A 23355-nucleotide genomic window follows, 5' to 3' on the forward strand; every position below is an offset into this window, starting at 1 on the left:
TGAATCGGCGTGTGTGACACCGATTCAGCGATGTCTTCGCTGGTAACCAGGGTAAACATCGGGTAACTAAGCGCAGGGCCGCGCTTAGTAACCCGATGTTTACCCTGGTTACCATCCTAAAAGTAAAAAAACAAACGCTACATACTTACCTACCGCTGTCTGTCCTCGGCGCTCTGCTCTGGCTGTGAGCACAGCGGCCGGAAAGCAGAGCGGTGACGTGACCGCTCTGCTTTCCGGCCGCTGTGCTCACAGCCAGAGCAGAGAAGCAGAGCGCCGAGGACAGACAGCGGTAGGTAAGTATGTAGCGTTTGTTTTTTTACTTTTAGGATGGTAACCAGGGTAAACATCGGGATACTAAGCGCGGCCCTGCGCTTAGTTACCCGATGTTTACCCTGGTTACCGGGGACCTCGGGATCGTTGGTCGCTGGAGAGCTGTCTGTGTGACAGCTCTCCAGCGACCAAACAGCGACGCTGCAGCGATCCGGATCGTTGTCGGTATCGCTGCAGCATCGCTTAGTGTGACGGTACCTTTAAAAGAGTGTTTGCTTTAAATAATAAAATTGTGCCTGCCTGCCTGCAACCACCACTAGGTGGGGCTCACTACATACAGATGTGATACAGCTACCACAAGGGGGAGCTAACTATACACTGAGTTATACAGACCCCACTAGAGGGAGCTCACTACATACAGATTTATACAGACACCACTAGGGGGAGCTCACCACATACAGATTTATACAGACCCCACTAGAGGGAGCTCACTACATACAGATGTTATACAGCCACCACTAGAGGGAGCTCACTACATATAGATTTATACAGCCACCACGAGAAGGATCTCATTACATTCAGATTTATACAGCCATCACTAGGAGGATCTCACTATATACAGATTTATACAGCCACCACTAGAGGGAGCTCACTACATACAGATTTATACAGCCACCACTAGAAGGAGCTCACTACATACAGATGTTATACAGACACCACTAGAGGGAACTCACTGCATACAGATTTATACAGACACCACTAGAGGGAGCTCACTACATACAGATTTATACAGCCACCACTAGAAGGAGCTCACTACATACAGATTTATACAGCCACCACTAGAGGGAGCTCACTACATACAGATGTTATACAGCCACCACTAGAGGGAGCTCACTACATACAGATTTATACAGCCACCACTAGAAGGAGCTCACTACATACAGATGTTATACAGACACCACTAGGGGGAGCTCACCACATACAGATTTATACAGAGCCCACTAGAGGGAGCTCACTACATACAGATGTTATACAGCCACCACTAGAAGGAGCTCACTACATACAGATTTATACAGCCACCACTAGAGGGAGCTCACTACATATAGATTTATACAGCCACCACGAGAAGGATCTCATTACATTCAGATTTATACAGCTATCACTAGGAGGATCTCACTATATACAGATTTATACAGCCACCACTAGAGGGAGCTCACTACATACAGATTTATACAGCCACAATTAGATGGAGCTCACTACATACAGATGTTATACAGCCACCACTAGAGGGAGCTCACTACATACAGATTTATACAGCCACCACTAGAAGGAGCTCACTACATACAGATGTTATACAGACACCACTAGGGGGAGCTCACCACATACAGATTTATACAGAGCCCACTAGAGGGAGCTCACTACATACAGATGTTATACAGCCACCACTAGAAGGAGCTCACTACATACAGATTTATACAGCCACCACTAGAGGGAGCTCACTACATACAGATGTTATACAGCCACCACGAGAAGGATCTCATTACATTCAGATTTATACAGCCACCACTAGGAGGATCTCACTACATACAGATTTATACAGCCACCACTAGAAGGAGCTCACTACATACAGATTTATACAGCCACCACTAGAGGGAGCTCACTGCATACAGATTTATACAGCCACCACTAGAGGGAGCTCACTGCATACAGATTTATACAGCCACCACTAGAAGGAGCTCACTACATACAGATGTTATACAGCCACCACTAGAAGGAGCTCACTATATACAGATTTATACAGCCACCACTAGAGGGAGCTCACTACATACAGATTTATACAGCCACCACTAGAGGGAGCTCACTACATACAGATGTTATACAGCCACCACTAGAGGGAGCTCACTACATACAGATGTTATACAGCCACCACTAGAGGGAGCTCACTACATACAGATGTTATACAGCCACCACGAGAAGGATCTCATTACATTCAGATTTATACAGCCACCACTAGGAGGATCTCACTACATACAGATTTATACAGCCACCACTAGAAGGAGCTCACTACATACAGATTTATACAGCCACCACTAGAGGGAGCTCACTACATACAGATGTTATACAGCCACCACTAGAGGGAGCTCACTATATACAGATGTTATACAGCCACCACTAGAGGGAGCTCACTATATACAGATTTATACAGCCACCACTAGAGGGAGCTCACTACATACAGATTTATACAGCCACCACTAGAAGGAGCTCACTACATACAGATGTTATACAGACACCACTAGGGGGAGCTCACCACATACAGATTTATACAGAGCCCACTAGAGGGAGCTCACTACATACAGATGTTATACAGCCACCACTAGAGGGAGCTCACTATATACAGATGTTATACAGCCACCACTAGAGGGAGCTCACTACATACAGATTTATACAGCCACCACTAGAAGGAGCTCACTACATACAGATGTTATACAGACACCACTAGGGGGAGCTCACCACATACAGATTTATACAGAGCCCACTAGAGGGAGCTCACTACATACAGATGTTATACAGCCACCACTAGAGGGAGCTCACTATATACAGATGTTATACAGCCACCACTAGAGGGAGCTCACTACATACAGATTTATACAGCCACCACTAGAAGGAGCTCACTACATACAGATGTTATACAGACACCACTAGGGGGAGCTCACCACATACAGATTTATACAGAGCCCACTAGAGGGAGCTCACTACATACAGATGTTATACAGCCACCACGAGAAGGATCTCATTACATTCAGATTTATACAGCCATCACTAGGAGGATCTCACTATATACAGATTTATACAGCCACCACTAGAGGGAGCTCACTATATACAGATGTTATACAGCCACCACTCGAGGGAGCTCACTACATACAGATTTATACAGCCACAATTAGATGGAGCTCACTACATACAGATGTTATACAGCCACCACTAGAGGGAGCTCACTACATACAGATTTATATAGCCACCACTAGGGGGAGCTCACCACATACAGATTTATACAGCCACCACTAGAGGGAGCTCACTACATACAGATTTATACAGCCACCACTAGAGGGAGCTCACTACATACAGATTTATACAGCCACCACTAGAGACCTCACTACATACAGATTTATACAGCCACCACTAGAGGGAGCTCACTACATACAGATGTTATACAGCCACCACTAGAGGGAGCTCACTACATACAGATGTTATACAGCCACCACTAGAGGGAGCTCACTACATACAGATGTTATACAGCCACCACGAGAAGGATCTCATTACATTCAGATTTATACAGCCACCACTAGAGGGAGCTCACTACATACAGATTTATACAGACGCCACTAGAGGGAGCTCACTACATACAGATTTATAGAGCCACCACTAGAAAGAGCTCACTACATACAGATGTTATATAGCCACCACTAGGGGGAACTCACTGCATACAGATTTATACAGCCACCACTAGAGGGAGCTCACTACATACAGATTTATACAGCCACCACTAGAGGGAGCTCACTACATACAGATGTTATACAGCCACCACTAGAGGGAACTCACTGCATACAGATTTATATAGCCACCACTAGGGGGAGCTCACCACATACAGATTTATACAGACCCCACTAGAGGGAGCTCACTACATACAGATTTATACAGCCACCACTAGGGCGAGCTCACTACATACAGATTTATACAGCCACCACTAGAGGGAGCTCACTACATACAGATTTATACAGCCACCACTAGAGGGAGCTCACTACATACAGATGTTATACAGCCACCACGAGAAGGATCTCACTACATACAGATTTATACAGCCACCACTAGAGGGAGCTCACTACATACAGATGTTATACAGCCACCACGAGAAGGATCTCATTACATTCAGATTTATACAGCCACCACTAGGAGGATCTCACTACATACAGATTTATACAGCCACCACTAGAAGGAGCTCACTACATACAGATTTATACAGCCACCACTAGAAGGAGCTCACTACATACAGATGTTATACAGACACCACTAGGGGGAGCTCACCACATACAGATTTATACAGAGCCCACTAGAGGGAGCTCACTACATACAGATTTATACAGCCACCACTAGAGGGAGCTCACTACATACAGATGTTATACAGCCACCACTAGAGGGAGCTCACTACATACAGATTTAGACAGCCACCACTAGGGAGAACTCAATAGATACAGATTTATACAGCCATCACTAGCAGGATCTCACTACATACAGATTTATACAGTCACGATTAGTAGGAGCTCATTACAAAGAGATGTATACTATGCTATGATAAAACTAAATGTGGCCAGGTACTATGTTGTCACCTATCACTTAGTGGGAGTTATGTAAATCATGCACATTTCCTAGTGCAGTTTTTGTGTAATTCAAGTGAATGCGGTCAAAATGCAATACCAGTCCAAACCAAAAGGACAAGAGGGGCGCTAATTTATTCCCCCCCAAAAAAAACCATTGTTCCCAGATCAAGTGTACAAATCTGATTAATAGAGCGGACGGAGAGAAGGAATGATACCGTATGGGATCTCGGGATACAAGGCATGGGTGAAACTACAGTGGGCACCCGAGCCCTGCAGACAGGGGGCCTAAAATGGGTTTGGATAATTGCACAGACTTGAGTGGTCCGCCACTGAGTACTTTACAGTCAGGAGCAGGTTGTACGGGCAGCTCCATTTCAATATTTGATGTATTTCCTGCGCTTCATTGTGGGGTTTGCTGACATTTTGCGATAACCCGCTGATATTTCTCTCTGCCTCCCGCTGCTTTCATTTGCGGTATTGTTGTGTGGATCACGTTTTTTGGGCTTTCCTGTGCCCTTTAGATGAAAGATGTCGTCTGTGATGTTCGGCCCTCCCAGGTATTCACAAGCAGTTGAAAATCTGCCCTGGCAGATACACAAGAGGGATTCCGCCGACTCCGCTTATCTGCGCTGTCACCGCTGATAATAACATTCACCCCCGAGGGCAGTAATATATGAGATCAGTAACAACGCAGCGTAAAGAGAGCCCATCACTGTGTCCGTAATGAGAGAAAATAAATTAAAATTGGCATCGCCCAAAAAAGATCAATTTTCTTAGAATTGTCTCTTTGTGTTCCTCCATTATTCCTCCTGGAAATTCATAATTAAACTGACAACGGGTAAAAGTCGGTACAATCTCAGCACTGCTCAGACACAACGACTACTTTTCTGAGCAGCTGCAAGCTGCTGTTTTTTTTTTTTGGGGGGGGGGGAGGGCTGGCAATATCCATGGCCCCTTACCAGCCTGAGAATACCAGCCTCCAGCTGTCTGCTTTAGCAAAGCTGGTTGTCAAAAATGGGGGGGGGTAGGCCACAAAAAAACGGTGTAGGGACCCCTCTGTTCTTGATAACCAGCCTAGCTGAAGCTGACAGCTGAGGGTTGCAGCCCGAAGCTCCCATTTTTGCCTGGCTGGTTATCAAACATAAAAAAAAACGGTATGAGTTTTCCTGTATTATTATTTATTTAGAGCACAGGTGCCTGCTGATGAATACTCCCATCAGCAGCCTACTGTAAGCGGCAACAGGTGTAAGCTGATGGGAGTAATTGTCCAATCAGCTAACGTCAGTGACCAGAGGTAACTTTTTACCTACGGTCACAGGTGCGGGCTCACGCTGTGAATTCAGAGTGGAAGCCGTGGCTCTCTGACCGGTGGTAATGATTTTACCACCGATTAGAGGCGGTGTTTGCCGCAATGTCATGCACATGACAATGACAAACACTGGATATTTGGGCACCCACATTCAAATGAATATTGTCGGGTTCAGGTACTGTTCTGTTCTGGTACTCCAAACTTTTTGTAATTGTTCGGCTGGACCCGAACATCGAGAGGTTTGCCCGTCACTAATCAGCTATCCAATGTTAGGTGTAGAATAAAATCTAAGACCTCATCGACTATTATAGGCAGAACCATATCTAATGCTAGGCATAGAGTAAAAGCTGGGACCTCTTTGACTATTATAGGCAGCACCATTTCTAATGCTAGGCATAGAGTAAAAGCTGGGACCTCACCGACTATTATAGGTCACACCATATTTAATGGTAGGTGTAGAGTAAAAGCCAGAATCTCATCGACTATTATAGGCAGCACCATTTCTAATGCTAGGCATGGAATAAAAGCCGGAACCTCATCGACTATTATAGGCAGCACCTCTGCTTGCAGTAAGCTTCACTTGCTCTATTCAGTGTCGATAATTTGGAACTTACAGATCACGTTGACGCTGAGCGGCTCTGACACCTCTTCGCCGGTCTGGTTGTCGGTGTTCACACAGCGGTACGGTCCGGTCTGCCACTCGGAAACGTCGCTCAGGTGCATGAGCAGCCGCTCGGAGTTACGACTGATGTTAACGCTGAAATACCAACATCTCATGTAGCGGGAGGCGTCCAGCCGAAACCAGGTCTTCATCCACTGGGGATATAAAGAACAGATGACGTGGATACAGCATCACAATCTGATGTATGGGCATGTGCCAATCAGATGCCAACGCACCCAGGGCCTCAGTGTTGGCTCCATAATCATATAACTATTCTGACTATGTGGAATTAGCAGCATCTCATCTCCTGTTATCGGTGTCAGTCTTCACTGTATGGGAATTATATTCATGAAGAATAAGAATGGAAAGAACAGTAGTCCACCCCAGCCCCTTCTATTGCTATACATGGAATTGCAAAAAAAGAAAACATGCTGAAAATCAGGGATGTGAAGGTCACAGCGGCATCCGTAACTGCAATCTACAGGCCTATGGTGGACGGTGCTGTGACTGTGGACCTTCTTCCCGAAACCAGACAGCCGATACCACAGCACCTCTACAAATGACGCTCTCAGCAGAGATTTCCCCGAGGCCGACACTGGTTTCATTTTAATCAACAACATCAATGCGTCCCATTGAGAGTAACAGAACAAGGAACGGCTCTGGTTTACAAGAGGATGTATCCAGGGCAGTGATAGCCCGAGCGGCAGAGAGAGCTGCGGAATTAAAGGGGAAGGAGTCACTGTGTAAATACATTACATCCTGTGCTATACCTCAGAGCTGCACTCACTATTCTGCTGGTGCAGTCGCTGTCTCCATACATTACATTACTGATCCTGAGTTACATTCGGTATTATACTCCAGAGCTGCACTCACTATTCTGCTGGTGCAGTCACTGTGTACATACATTACATTACTGATCCTGAGTTACATCCTGTATTATACTCCAGAGCTGCACTCACTATTTTGCTGGTGCAGTCACTGTGTACATACATTACATTACTGATCCTGAGATACATCCTGTATTATACCCCAGAGCTGCACTCACTATTCTGCTGGTGCAGTCACTGTGTACATACATTACATTACTGATCCTGAGTTACATCCTGTATTATACTCCAGAGCTGCACTCACTGTTCTGCTGGTGCAGTCACTGTGTACATACATTACATTACTGATCCTGAGTTACATCCTGTATTATACTCCAGAGCTGCACTCACTATTCTGCTAACTGGTTGTTTTTATGAGATCCCATGGGTCAGTCTGAGTACATTACTTACCAAGGCCAAGGAAGGAGTTAAGAAAAAGCAGTCATTGCAAGTTTACCATAATGGAAAAGAACAGAAATGTTACCAGACCGGTTTTGTAGTTACTGTTATGATACTGTGGGATAGAGGCTGCAGTACAAACACTGGAGCAAGGAGCGCACTGTCCCCAGAATACAACAAACTGTGACCAAAACAACCTTCATCAGCTACAAGACTTTATTCCACCCTTTCTGCACATAGCAGTGACCAATATGCCCCCCACTCCAGATCACGAGTATCAGACAGACGATTCAGAGCTGCACTCACTATTCTGCTGGTGCAGTCACTGTGTACATACATTACTGATCCTGAGTTACATCCTGTATTATACCCCAGAGCTGCACTCACTATTCTGCTGGTGCAGTCACTGTGTACATACATTACTGATCCTGAGTTACATCCAATATTATATTATATTCCAGAGCTGCGCTCACAATGCTGCTGGTGGAGTCAAGGTCATAGATTATTTTTGGCCCTCCTTGCAATTTTTTGGAAGATCACTTTCTGTGTAGATCACTAGATTTATATAGGATGACTAGATAAAACAACATTTGGAAAATTGGGAGATTTAAGCTTTGAAGGTTGCAGAATTGTGAATACAGCTCTGCAGTACATATTTTAAATCCATTCCTAGCTTTAAACTACAGAGGAAATATGAAGATAAACATAAGGCTCAGGATCTGACACTATCGGTGGCACAGACATCACACATCGTGGAACAGACTGGTATAATACATCACAGGGTGTAATAACGCTGCAGCGATCATCACCGAGGACATCCAGAGAGTCGGCAAGAAAAAGCAAGTGATGAACACGAATGTATCAGCGGCATCGTCCTGTCCGGGTGAAATGTCATCCAGATAAGGAGAGGTTTTGGAATAAATGATAGCGAAAGGCGCCACGTGCCACGCCTGACAACGCGCTCTGCAGCGGCCCTAGTCATGAGGAATCCACAGAGGAGGGAAGTCAGGAGGCATCTAGATTCACAGGCCACAGAAGTGATGAGAAGCTGCCCCCTTATACATGAGGCAGTCAGCTATATAGAGCTACATGACTATACAGAGGGTGGAAAAGCAAGAGAAACCCGGAGGGATGAGCAATGGACCACCTAACACCGACTATGGTGGAAAGAGAAAAGAAGGAAGGGCGCCCCCCGACACCTACTATAGAGAGGAAGGACGGCGCCCCCAGACACCTACTATAGAGGAGAGGACGGACCGCGTCCCCCGACACCTACTATAGAGGAGAGGACGGACCACGCCCCCCGACACCTACTATAGAGGAGAGGACGGACCACGCCCCCCGACACCTACTATAGAGGAGAGGACGGACCGCGTCCCCCGACACCTACTATAGAGGAGAGGACGGACCACGCCCCCCGACACCTACTATAAAGGCAAGGACGGATGGCGCCCCCTGACACCTACTATAAAAGGCGAGGACGGACCGCGCCCCGACACCTACTATAGAGGAGAGGAAGGATGGCGCCCCCCGACACCTACTATAAAGGCGAGGACGGACCGCGCCCCCTGACACCTACTATAGAGGAGAGGAAGGACGCCCCATGACATCTACAATAAAAGGCGAGGACGGGCGCCCCTACACCTACTATAAAGGCGAGGACGGACAGTGCCCCCGACACCCACTATATAGGAGAGGAAGGATGCCCCATGACATCTACTATAAAGGCGAGGACGGGCACCCCGACACCTACTATAAAGGCGAGGACGGACGGGCGCCCCGACACCTACTATAACGGCAAGGCCAGACCGCGCCCCCTGACACCTACTGTAAAGGCGAGGACGGACAGTGCCCCCTGACACCCACTATATAGGAGAGGAAGGATGCCCCATGACATCTATAAAGGCGAGGACGGGCGCCCCGACACCTACTATAGAGGAGAGGAAGGACAGCGCCCCCCGACACCTACTATAAAGGCGAGGACGGACCGCGCCCCCTGACACCTACTATAGAGGAGAGGAAGGATGCCCCATGACATCTACTATAAAGGCGAGGACGGGCACCCCGATACCTACTATAAAGTCGAGGATGGCGCCCCCAGACAACTACTATAGAGGAGAGGAAGGACGCGCCCCCTGACACCTACTATAGAGGAGAGGAAGGACGGCGCCCCCAGACACCTACTATAGAGGAGAGGACGGACGGCGCCCCCAGAAACCTACTATAAAGGCGAGGATGGACCGCGCCCCCTGACACCTACTATAGAGAAGAAGGACGGCGCCCCCAGACACCTACTATAAAGGCGAGGACGGACCGCGCCCCCTGATACCTACTATAAAGGCAAGGACGGATGGCGCCCCCTGACATCTACTATAAAAGGCGAGGACGGACCGCGCCCCGACACCTACTATAGAGGAGAGGAAGGATGGCGCCCCCCGACACCTACTATAAAGGCGAGGACGGACCGCGCCCCCTGACACCTACTATAGAGGAGAGGAAGGACGCCCCATGACATCTACAATAAAAGGCGAGGACGGGCGCCCCGACACCTACCATAAAGGCGAGGAAGGACGGCGCCCCCTGACACCTACTATAAAGGCGAGGACGGACAGCGCCCCTGACACCTACTATAGAGGAGAGGAAGGATGCCCCATGACATCTACTATAAAGGTAAGGACGGGCACCCCGATACCTACTATAAAGTCGAGGATGGTGCCCCCCGACACCTACTATAGAGGAGAGGAAGGACGGCGCCCCCTGACACCTACTATAAAGGCGCGGATGGACCGCACCCCCTGACACCTACTATAGAGGAGAGGAAGGACGGCGCCCCCCCGACACCTACTATAAAGGCGAGGACGGACAGTGCCCCCTGACACCCACTATATAGGAGAGGAAGGATGCCCCATGACATCTACTATAAAGGCGAGGACGGGCACCCCGACACCTACTATAAAGGCGAGGACGGACGGGCGCCCCGACACCTACTATAACGGCAAGGACAGACCGCGCCCCCTGACACCTACTGTAAAGGCGAGGACGGACAGTGCCCCCTGACACCCACTATATAGGAGAGGAAGGATGCCCCATGACATCTATAAAGGCGAGGACGGGCGCCCCGACACCTACTATAGAGGAGAGGAAGGACAGCGCCCCCCGACACCTACTATAAAGGCGAGGACGGACCGCGCCCCCTGACACCTACTATAGAGGAGAGGAAGGATGCCCCATGACATCTACTATAAAGGCGAGGACGGGCACCCCGATACCTACTATAAAGTCGAGGATGGCGCCCCCAGACAACTACTATAGAGGAGAGGAAGGACGCGCCCCCTGACACCTACTATAGAGGAGAGGAAGGACGGCGCCCCCAGACACCTACTATAGAGGAGAGGACGGACGGCGCCCCCAGACACCTACTATAAAGGCGAGGATGGACCGCGCCCCCTGACACCTACTATAGAGAAGAAGGACGGCGCCCCCAGACACCTACTATAAAGGCGAGGACGGACCGCGCCCCCAGACACCTACTATAAAGGCGAGGACGGACCGCGCCCCCTGATACCTACTATAAAGGCGAGGACGGACAGCGCCCCCTGACACATACTATATAGGAGAGGAAGGATGCCCCATGACACCTACTATAAAGTCGAGGACGGGCGCCCCGACACCTACTATAAAGTCGGGGATGGACGGCGCCCCCTGACACCTACTATAGAGGAGAGGAATGATGGCGCTCACCGACACGTACTATAAAGGCGAGGACGGACAGTGCCCCCTGACACCTACTATAGAGGAGAGGAATGATGGCGCTCACCGACACGTACTATAAAGGCGAGGACGGACCGCGCCCCCTGACACCTACTATAAAAGGCGAGGACGGACAGTGCCCCCTGACACCTACTATAGAGGAGAGGAAGGATGGCGCCCACCAACACCTACTATAAAGGCGAGGAAGGACGGCGCCCCCTGACACCAACTATAAAGGCGAAGAAGGACGGCGCCCCCTGACACCTACAATAAAGGCGAGGACGGACCGCGCCCCCTGACACCTACTATAATGGCGAGGACGGACAGCGCCCCCTGACACCTACAATATAGGAGAGGAAGGATGCCCCATGACATCTACTATAAAGGCGAGGAAGGGCACCCCGACACCTACTATAAAGGCGAGGACGGACGGGCGCCCGACACCTACTATAAAGGCGAGGACGGACAGCACCCCCTGACACCTACTATAGATGAGAGGAAAGACGGCGCCCCCCGACACCTACTATAAAGGCGAGGACGGACCGCGCCCCCTGACACCTACTATAGAGAGGAAGGATGCCCCATGACATCTACTATAAAGGCGAGGACGGGCACCCCGATACCTACTATAGAGGAAAGGAAGGACGGCGCCCCCAGACACCTACTATAAAGGCGAGGACGGACCGCGCCCCCCAACACCTACTATAAAAGGCGAGGACGAACGGCGCACCCCGACACCTACTATAAAGGCAAGGATGGACGGCGCTCCCCGACACCTACTATAAAAGGCGAGGACGGACAGTGCCCCCTGACACCTGCTAACACCTACCATAGAGGAGAGGACGGACCACGCCCCCTGACACCTACTATAAAGGTGAGGATGGACCGCGCCCCGACACCTACTATAGAGGAGATGACGGACTGCGCCCCCAGACACCTACTATAAAGGCGAGGATGGATCGCGTCCCCAGACACCTACTATATAGGCGAGGACGGACCGCGCCCCCAGACACCGACTATAAAGGCGATGACGGACAACGCCCCCTGACACCTACTATACAGGAGAGGAAGGATGCCCCATGACATCTACCATAAAGGTGAGGACGGGCACCCTGACACCTACTATAAAGGAGAGGACGGACGGGCGCCCTGACACCTACTATAAAGGCGAGGACGGACAGCGCCCCTGACACCTACTATAGAGGAGAGGAAGGACGGCGCCCCCCGACACCTACTATAAAGGCGAGGACGGGCGCCCCGACACCTACTATAAAGTCGAGGATGGTGCCCCCCGACACCTACTATAGAGGAGAGGAAGGACGGCGCCCCCTGACACCTACTATAAAGGCGAGGATGGACCGCGCCCCCTGACACCTACTATAGAGAGGAAGGACGGCGCCCCCTGACACCTACTATAACGGCAAGGATGGACCGCTCCCCCAGAAACCTACTATAAAGGCGAGGACGGACCACGCCCCCTGACACCTACTATAAAGGCGAGGACGGACAGCGCCCCCTGACACCCACTATATAGGAGAGGAAGGATGCCCCATGACATCTACTATAAAGGCGAGGACGGGCGCCCCGACACCTACTATAGAGGAGAGGAAGGACAGCGACCCCCGACACCTACTATAAAGGCGAGGACGGACCGCGCCCCCTGACACCTACTATAGAGGAGAGGAAGGATGCCCCATGACATCTACTATAAAGGCGGGAACGGGCACCCCGATACCTACTATAAAGTCGAGGATGGCGCCCCCCGACAACTACTATAGAGGAGAGGAAGGACGGCGCCCCCTGACACCTACTATAAAGGCGAGGATGGACCGCGCCCCCTGACACCTACTATAGAGGAGAGGAAGGACGGCGCCCCCAGACGCCTACTATAAAGGCGAGGACGGACCGCGCCCCCAGACACCTACTATAAAGGCAAGGACGGACAGCGCCCCCTGACACCTACTATAGAGGAGAGGAAGGACGGCGCCCCCCGACACCTACTATAAAGGCGAGGACGGACCGCGCCCCCTGACACCTACTATAGAGGAAAGGAAGGACGGCGCCCCCTGACACCTACTATAAAGGCGAGGACGGACCGCGCTCCCTGACACCTACTACAGAGGAGAGGAAGAGCGGCGCCCCCAGACACCTACTATAAAGGCGAGGACGGACCGCGCCTCCTGACACCTACTATAAAGGCGAGGATGGACCACGCCCCCTGACACCTACTACAGAGGAGAGGAAGGACGGCGCCCCCCGACACCTACTATAAAGGCGAGGATGGACCACGCCCCCTGACACCTACTATAAAGGCGAGGACGGATGGGCGCCCCGACACCTACTATAAAGGCGAGGACGGACAGCACCCCCTGACACCTACTATAAATGAGAGGAAGAACGGCGCCCCCCGACACCTACCATAAAGGCGAGGACGGACCGCGCCCCCTGACACCTACTATAGAGGAGAGCAAGGATGCCCCATGACATCTAATATAAAGGCGAGGACGGGCACTCCGATACCTACTATAAAGTCGAGGATGGTGCCCCCCGACACCTACTATAGAGGAAAGGAAGGACGGCGCCCCCAGGCACCTACTATAAAGGCGAGGATGAACCGCGCCCCCCGACACCTACTATAAAAGGCGAGGACGGACTGCGCCCCCCGACACCTACCATAAAGGCAAGGATGGACGGCGCCCCCCGACAACTACTATAAAGGCAAGGACGGACCGCGCCCCCTGACACCTACTATAAAAGGCGAGGACAGACCGCGCCCCGACACCTACTATAGAGGAGATGACGGACCGCGCCCCCAGACACCTACCATAAAGGCGAGGACGGACCGCGCCCCCAGACACCTACTATATAGGCGAGGACGGACAGCGCCCCCTGACACCTACTATATAGGAAAGGAAGGATGCCCCATGACATCTACTATAAAGGCGAGGACGGGCACCCCGACACCTACTATAAAGGAGAGGACGGACGGGCGCCCTGACACCTACTATAAAGGCGAGGACGGATAGCGCCCCTGACACCTACTATAGAGGAGAGGAAGGACGGCGCCCCCCGACACCTACTATAAAGGCGAGGACGGGCGCCCCGACACCTACTATAGAGGAGAGGAAGGACGGCGCCCCCTGACACCTACTATAAAGGCGAGGATGGACCGCGCCCCCTGACACCTACTATAGAGAGAAAGGACGGCGCCCCCAGACACCTACTATAAAAGGCGAGGACGGATAGCGCCCCTGACACCTACTATAGAGGAGAGGAAGGACGGCGCCCCCCGACACCTACTATAAAGGCGAGGACGGGCGCCCCGACACCTACTATAGAGGAGAGGAAGGACGGCGCCCCCTGACACCTACTATAGAGAGAAAGGACCGCGCCCCCAGGCACCCACTATAACGGCAAGGATGGACCGCGCCCCCAGAAACCTACTATAAAGGCGAGGACGGACAGCGCCCCCTGACACCCACTATATAGGAGAGGAAGGATGCCCCATGACATCTACTATAAAGGCGAGGACGGGCGCCCCGACACCTACTATAGAGGAGAGGAAGGACAGCGCCCCCCGACACCTACTATAAAGGCGAGGACGGACGGCGCCCCCCGACACCTACTATAAAAGGCGAGGACGGACGGCGCCCCCCGACACCTACTATAAAGGCAAGGATGGACGGCGCCCCCCGACACCTACTACAAAGGCGAGGACGGACCGCGCCCCGACACCTACTATAAAAGGCGAGGACGGACCGTGCCCCCTGACACCTGCTAACACCTACCATAGAGGAGAGGACGGACCACGCCCCCTGACACCTACTATAAAGGCGAGGATGGACCGCGCCCCCTGACACCTACTAAAGAGGAGATGACGGACCGCGCCCCCAGACACCTACCATAAAGGCGAGGACGGACCGCGCCCCCAGACACCTACTATAGAGGAGAGGAACGACCGCGCCCCCAGACACCTACTATAAAGGCGAGGACGGACAGCGCCCCCTGACACCTACTATATAGGAGAGGAAGGATGCCCCATGACATCTACTATAAAGGCGAGGACGGGCACCCCGACACCTACTATAAAGGAGAGGACGGACGGGCGCCCTGACACCTACTATAAAGGAGAGGACGGATAGCGCCCCTGACACCTACTATAGAGGAGAGGAAGGACGGCGCCCCCCGACACCTACTATAAAGGCGAGGACGGGCGCCCCGACACCTACTATAGAGGAGAGGAAGGACGGCGCCCCCTGACACCTACTATAAAGGCGAGGATGGACCGCGCCCCCTGACACCTACTATAGAGAGGAAGGACGGCGCCCCCAGACACCTACTATAAAAGGCGAGGACGGACCGCGCCCCCAGACACCTACTATAACGGCAAGGACGGACCGCGCCCCCAGAAACCTACTATAAAGGCGAGGACGGACAGCGCCCCCTGACACCCACTATATAGGAGAGGAAGGATGCCCCATGACATCTACTATAAAGGCGAGGACGGGCCCCGACACCTACTATAGAGGAGAGGAAGGACAGCGCCCCCCGACACCTACTATAAAGGCGAGGACGGACCGCGCCCCCTGACACCTACTATAGAGGAGAGGAAGGATGCCCCATGACATCTACTATAAAGGCAAGGACGGGCACCCCGATACCTACTATAAAGTTGAGGATGGCGCCCCCCGACAACTACTATAGAGGAGAGGAAGGACGGCGCCCCCTGACACCTACTATAAAGGCGAGGACGGACCGCGCCCCCAGACACCTACTATATAGGCGAGGACGGACCGCGCCCCCAGACACCTACTATAAAGGCGAGGACGGACAGCGCCCCCTGACACCTACTATAGAGGAGAGGAAGGATGCCCCATGACATCTACTATAAAGGCAAGGACGGGCACCCCGATACCTACTATAAAGTTGAGGATGGCGCCCCCCGACAACTACTATAGAGGAGAGGAAGGACGGCGCCCCCTGACACCTACTATAAAGGCGAGGACGGACCGCGCCCCCTGACACCTACTGTAGAGGAGAGGAAGGACTGCTCCCCCAGACACATACTATAAAGGCGAGGACGGACCGCGCTCCCTGACACCTACTACAGAGGAGAGGAAGGACGGCGCCCCCCGACACCTACTATAAAGGCGAGGATGGACCACGCCCCCTGACACCTACTATAAAGGCGAGGACGGACCGCGCCCCCTGACACCTACTACAGAGGAGAGGAAGGACGGCGCCCCCCGACACCTACTATAAAGGCGAGGACGGGCGCCCCAACACCTACTATAGAGGAGAGGAAGGACGGCGCCCCCCGACACCTACTATATAGGCGAGGACGGACCGCGCCCCCTGACACCTATTATAGCGTAGAGGAAGGGCGCGCCCCCTGCCACCTACTAAAGCAGAGAGGAAGGAAGGGCGCCCCCCGACACCTACTATAAAAGCGAGGACGAACCACGCCCCCTGACACCTACTATAGAGGAGAGGAAGGACGGCGCTCCCCGACACCTACTATAAAAGGCGAGGACGGACAGCGCCCCTTGACACCTACTATAGCGTAGAGGAAGGGCGCGCCCCCTGCCACCTACTAAAGCAGAGAGGAAGGAAGGGCGCCCCCCGACACCTACTATAAAGGCGAGGACGAACCACGCCCCCTGACACCTACTATAGAGGAGAAGAAGGACGGCGCCCCCCGACCCCAACTATAGCGGAGGAAGGACGTCCCATGACACCTACTATAAAGGCGAGGACAGGCGCCCCGACAGCTACTATAGAGGAGAGGAAGGACGGCGCCCCTCGACCCCAACTATAGCGGAGAAGAAGGACGTCCCATGACACCTACAATAAAGGCGAGGACGGGCGCCCTGACAGCTACTATAGAGGAGAGGAAGGACAGCGCCCCCTGACAGCTACTATACAGGAGAGGAAGGATGCACTCCGTGACACCTACTATAGCGGAGAGGAAGGACGCGCCCCCTGACGCCTACTATAAAAGGCGAGGACGGACGGCAGCCCCTGACACCAACTATAGAAGAGAGGAAGGACGTGCCCCCCCCGACGCCTACTATAGAGGAGAGGAAGGACAGCACCCCCCAAAACCAGCTATAGCGGAGAGGAAGGACGGCGCCCCCTGACACCTACTATAGAGGAGAGGAAGGACAGCGTCCCCTGACACCTATTATAGCGGAGAGGAAGGACGCCCCCGACACCTACTATAGAGGAGAGGAAGGACGCCCCCCTGACACCTACTATAGAGGAGAGGAAGGACGCCCCCTGACACCTATTATAGCGGAGAGGAAGGACGCCCCCGACACCTACTATAGAGGAGAGGAAGGACGCCCCCCTGACACCTACTATAGAGGAGAGGAAGGACAGCGCCCCCTGGCACCTATTATAGCGGAGAGGAAGGACGCCCCCGACACCTACTATAGAGGAGAGGAAGGACGCGCTCTGTAACACCTACTATAGCGGAGTGGAAGGACGCGCCCCCTGACACCTACTATAGAGGAGAGGAAAGACGCCCCCCTGACACCTACTATAGAGGAGGGGAAGGACAGCGCCCCTGACACCTATTATAGCGGAGAGGAAGGACGCCCCCGACACCTACTATAGAGGAGAGGAAGGACAGCGCCCCTGACACCTATTATAGCGGAGAGGAAGGACGCCCCCGACACCTACTATAGAGGAGAGGAAGGACAGCGCCCCTTGACACCTATTATAGCGGAGAGGAAGGATGCCCCCGACACCTACTATAGAGGAGAGGAAGGACAGCGCCCCCTGACACCTATTATAGCGGAGAGGAAGGACGCCCCCGACACCTACTATAGAGGAGAGGAAGGACGCGCTCTGTGACACCTACTATAGCGGAGTGGAAGGACGCGCCCCCTGACACCTACCATAGAGGAGAGGAAGGACGCCCCCCTGACACCTACTATAGAGGAGAGGAAGGACGCCCCCCTGACACCTACTATAGAGGAGAGGAAGGATGCCCCCCTCACACCTATAGAGGAGAGGAAGGACGCGCCCCCTGACGCCTACTATAGAGGAGAGGAAGGACGCCCCCTGACACCTACTATAGAGGAGAGGAAGGACGTGCCCCCTGACACCAACTATAGCAGAGAGGAAGGGCGCCCCCTGACACCTACTATAGAGGAGAGGAAGGACGCGCCCCCTGACACCAACTATAGCGGAGAGGAAGGGCGCCCCCCTGACAAAGACTAAGGGTATTTTGATGCCAATTATGGCAGGAAGGAGCACTCTGACACAGACTATAGTTGGGAAGATCATCCAAAGTGAACAATGGCCAGAAGGGCACAGATTATGGTGGGGAGAGGAACTCCAGCACCGTTGCGGTCAGTATTTGTGGGTAGACAATGTTCCGCTATGAAGACCTCCATACTGAGAGTTTACTTCCGGGTGGTCGTGTCTCTTGGACGGCCCAGCGTGCCACAAGGGACCAATCTGATACCAGGTCAATGCTGTTCTTCCTGCTCCAATGAAGACTGAGCGCCTCCTGGGCCAGATCTGCTGAGCCGGGCGCTCTTCAGCCATTATTAGGACAAGATGAAGATCGACAATCCTTTGCGGGAAAATGAATGTGGATGGAGGAACAATCTGCAGGGTCCACACCCCTCCCACATCACCAGTGTCCTCCACTCCCGTCAGAAGATGAAGCCTCCCCGCACGTCGGGCACGCCGCTCTCCTAAGTGCTCACATTTCCCCTGTAAGCAGCTTTTACAGCATCCATCACATGAAGCGGCGGCATAAACAAACAAGCGCCGGCGTTCTGGAGCCCAATCAGAGCGGAAAGAAGACGGAGCCGCCGAGAGAGACCCGCTCACCGCCGTAATTGTATTTACTTTTCATTTTACAAGTCTAACTTTCTGTTCTCTCTTTGTTTAGTGGAAAACAAACATTTCTAATAAAATCCTTTATTTTATTTTTGTTAAGGTGACAGATTTGGGAAGACAAGAGAGGGCGGGAGGAAGAGACATCGCCGCGCTTGTGTCCTATGAGGGGGAAGTATAGGGAGAGATCAGTGGATTACTGCTCGACAAGGTGACAGAATACAGAGGATAGATCCTCCTACATGTTACCGAGTTCTCCGATCAGCCATTACAGACCGATGGGCTGGAAGCAGGAAATCCGAGCAAGAGGAAGGAGCGGAGCGACTCCAAGGGCCAAACTGTGATGCTAAATGAGTGGGTCAGAACATCTCAACGTCCCATGGGGTACTCCGGCAAACATCACAGCTAGGATAGAAAGGGGGTCAGGACACAGAGCATCTCAGCTATGATAGAGTCTGGACACAAAGGGCATCACAGCTATGATAGAAAGGTGTCAGGACACACAGAGCATCTCAGCTATGATAGAAAGGTGTCAGGACACACAGAGCATCGCAGCTATGATAGAGTCTGGACACAAAGGGCATCACAGCTATGACAGAAAGGTGTCAGAACACACAGAGCATCGCAGCTATGATAGAAAGGTGTCAGGACACAGAGCATCGCAGCTATGATAAAAAGGTGTCAGGACACACAGAGCATCGCAGCTTTGATAGAAAGTAGTCAGAACACACAAAGCATCGCAGCTATGATAGAAAAGAATCTGGACACAGGGCACCACAGCTATTATAGAAAGGGGTCTGGACACACAGAGCATCGCAGCTATTATAGAAAGGGGTCAGGACACACAGAGCATCGCAGCTATGATAGAAAGGGGTCTGGACACAGGGCATCACAGCTATGATAGAAAAGGGTCTGGACACACAGAGCATCGCAGCTATTATAGAAAGGGGTCAGGACACACAGAGCATCGCAGCTATGATAGAAAGGGGTCAGGACACAGAGCATCGCAGCTATGATAGAAAGGGGTCTGGACACAGGGAATGGCAGCTATGATAGAAAGGGGTCTGGACACAGGGAATGGCAGCTATGATAGAAAGGGGTCTGGACACAGGGCATCACAGCTATGATAGAAAAGGGGTCAGGACACAGGGCATCCCAGCTATGATAGAAAGGGGTCTGGACACAGGGAATTGCAGCTATGATAGAAAGGGGTCTGGACACAGGGCATCACAGCTATGATAGGTGTCAGGACACACAGAGCATCGCAGCTATGATAGAAAAGGGGTCAGGACACAGGGCATCACAGCTATGATAGAAGGGGGTCTGGACACAGGGCATCACAGCTATGATAGAAGGGGGTCTGGACACAGGGCATCACAGCTATGATAGAAAGGGGTCAGGACACAGGGCATCACAGCTATTATAGAAAAGGGTCTGGACACAGGGAATCGCAGCTATGATAGAAAGGGGTCTGGACACAGGGAATCGCAGCTATGATAGAAAGGGGTCTGGACACAGGGCATCACAGCTATGATAGGTGTCAGGACACACAGAGCATCGCAGCTATGATAGAAAAGGGGTCAGGACACAGGGCATCACAGCTATGATAGAAAGGAGTCTGGACAGAGGGGATCACAGCTATGATAGGTGTCAGGACACAGGGCATCACAGCTATGATAGAAGGGGGTCTGGACACAGGGCATCACAGCTATGATAGAAGGGGGTCTGGACACAGGGCATCACAGCTATGATAGAAAGGGGTCAGGACACAGGGCATCACAGCTATTATAGAAAAGGGTCTGGACACAGGGAATCGCAGCTATGATAGAAAGGGGTCTGGACACAGGGAATTGCAGCTATGATAGAAAGGGGTCTGGACACAGGGCATCACAGCTATGATAGAAAGGGGTCTGGACACAGGGCATCACAGCTATGATAGAAAGGGGTCAGGACACAGGGCATCACAGCTATTATAGAAAGGGGTCAGGACACAGGGCATCACAGCTATTATAGAAAAGGGTCTGGACACAGGGAATCGCAGCTATGATAGAAAGGGGTCTGGACACAGGGAATCGCAGCTATGATAGAAAGGGGTCTGGACACAGGGCATCACAGCTATGATAGAAAGGGGTCTGGACACAGGGCATCACAGCTATGATAGAAAGGGGTCAGGACACAGGGCATCACAGCTATGATAGAAAGGGGTCAGGACACAGGGCATCACAGCTATTATAGAAAGGGGTCAGGACACAGGGCATCACAGCTATGATAGAAAGGGGTCAGGACACAGGGCATCACAGCTATGATAGAAAGGGGTCTGGACACAGGGCATCACAGCTATGATAGAAAGGGGTCAGGACACAGGGCATCACAGCTATTATAGAAAGGGGTCAGGACACAGGGCATCACAGCTATGATAGAAAGGGGTCAGGACACAGGGCATCACAGCTATTATAGAAAAGGGTCTGGACACAGGGAATCGCAGCTATGATGGAAAGGGGTCTGGACACACAGAGCATCGCAGCTATGATAGAAAGGGGTTTGGACACAGAGCATCACAGCTATGATAGAAAGGGGTCTGGACACAGGGCATCACAGCTATTATAGAAAAGGGTCTGGACACAGGGAATCGCAGCTATGATGGAAAGGGGTCTGGACACACAGAGCATCGCAGCTATGATAGAAAGGGGTTTGGACACACAGAGCATCACAGCTATGATAGAAAGGGGTTTGGACACACAGAGCATCGCAGCTATGATAGAAAGGTGTCTGGACACAGGGCATCACAGCTATGATAGAAAGGGGTTTGGACACATAGAGCATCACAGCTTGTGACATGTGGGGCAGTGCAGCTGTAGACCAGTCAGGGTACTCATGCTGACCTCTCTCCATTGCAGGAAGCACCTACAATGGAAAAGGTCTGATGAATCCAGCTTTCATCATGTGGACGGCTGGGCATGTGCTAAACACTTACTCGAGGAAAAGATGGCCCTATGGGAATAAGCCAGCGGAGGCTGTGTGATGGGGTGATGCGCTGCTGAAAACCTCAGGTCCTGACATTATGTGGCACCCACTTAAAATTGCCGTGAAACTGGTCTGTACAGAGGGATCCCTATCAACAGAGCTTCATTCAGCAGATAATGATTGGTCAGGAATGGAGGAACATGACAACGATCAAGGAGATGACTTGTTTCCAAATTCCCCAGATCTCAATCCGATCAATCATCTATAGGACCCAAGAGAGGGGGGGTCGTCCTATCCACTTCCCTAATAAGTTCAAAGGGTGGTGAATTGTCTGGAGGGCCTCAAACCTTCTAAAATCTGCTGTTACCACTTATCAGTTCTTTCTCCTGTCTTCACCTGGAGGAACGACACATTGTATCGCCAGACTGTGCTCAAAACTAATGCCTGATTATGCAATGTCATATGACTCCAGCAACGCCATGGTGTAATCTTATGTATACCAGCATGTCGCGTGTCCCCATGATACAGTACAACACGTGCCCTGCACATAATGTGGAGGAGTCGTATTAATAGACCACAGTAATAGATATGGCGGCATTATTTCTGAGAGTGAAGTGCATTACCACAACTATGCCGCCCCCAGGATGCTACACAGCTATAATGATGATGCACCGTACAGCTGTGTTGTGTAATACAACCCCCATCTTCCGGTGCGGAGCCTGCAGCCTGACACTGCTCATAGATACCGTGCAAACACAAACACGTGACGTCGTCTGAAAGCGAAGATCTGGGAACATAAAGTAACGCTGCACCAGCACCACAACACAAACACCGAAATAATACAAGTGTGCAGGGCTAGATCCCACACCGAGGGAAACGCCACGGGATCATCATATTCATTTCCTG

At 51.9% G+C, this 23355-nt stretch overlaps 1 protein-coding gene across 2 annotated transcripts in view; it reads right to left on the reverse strand.

The window, feature by feature from the left end:
- Nucleotides 1-23355, reverse strand: part of PSG4 (pregnancy specific beta-1-glycoprotein 4) — a 153580-nt gene that overhangs the window by 4385 nt on the left and 125840 nt on the right. For both annotated transcript variants that reach the window (XM_069741565.1, XM_069741564.1), the window contains one exon: nucleotides 6570-6771. In XM_069741565.1, the coding sequence (XP_069597666.1) occupies nucleotides 6570-6771 (202 nt within the window). The remainder of the gene's footprint in view (nucleotides 1-6569; nucleotides 6772-23355) is intronic.

This window comes from Ranitomeya imitator, chromosome 10 (assembly GCF_032444005.1).
Source record: "Ranitomeya imitator isolate aRanImi1 chromosome 10, aRanImi1.pri, whole genome shotgun sequence".
Taxonomy (NCBI): Eukaryota; Metazoa; Chordata; class Amphibia; order Anura; family Dendrobatidae; genus Ranitomeya; species Ranitomeya imitator.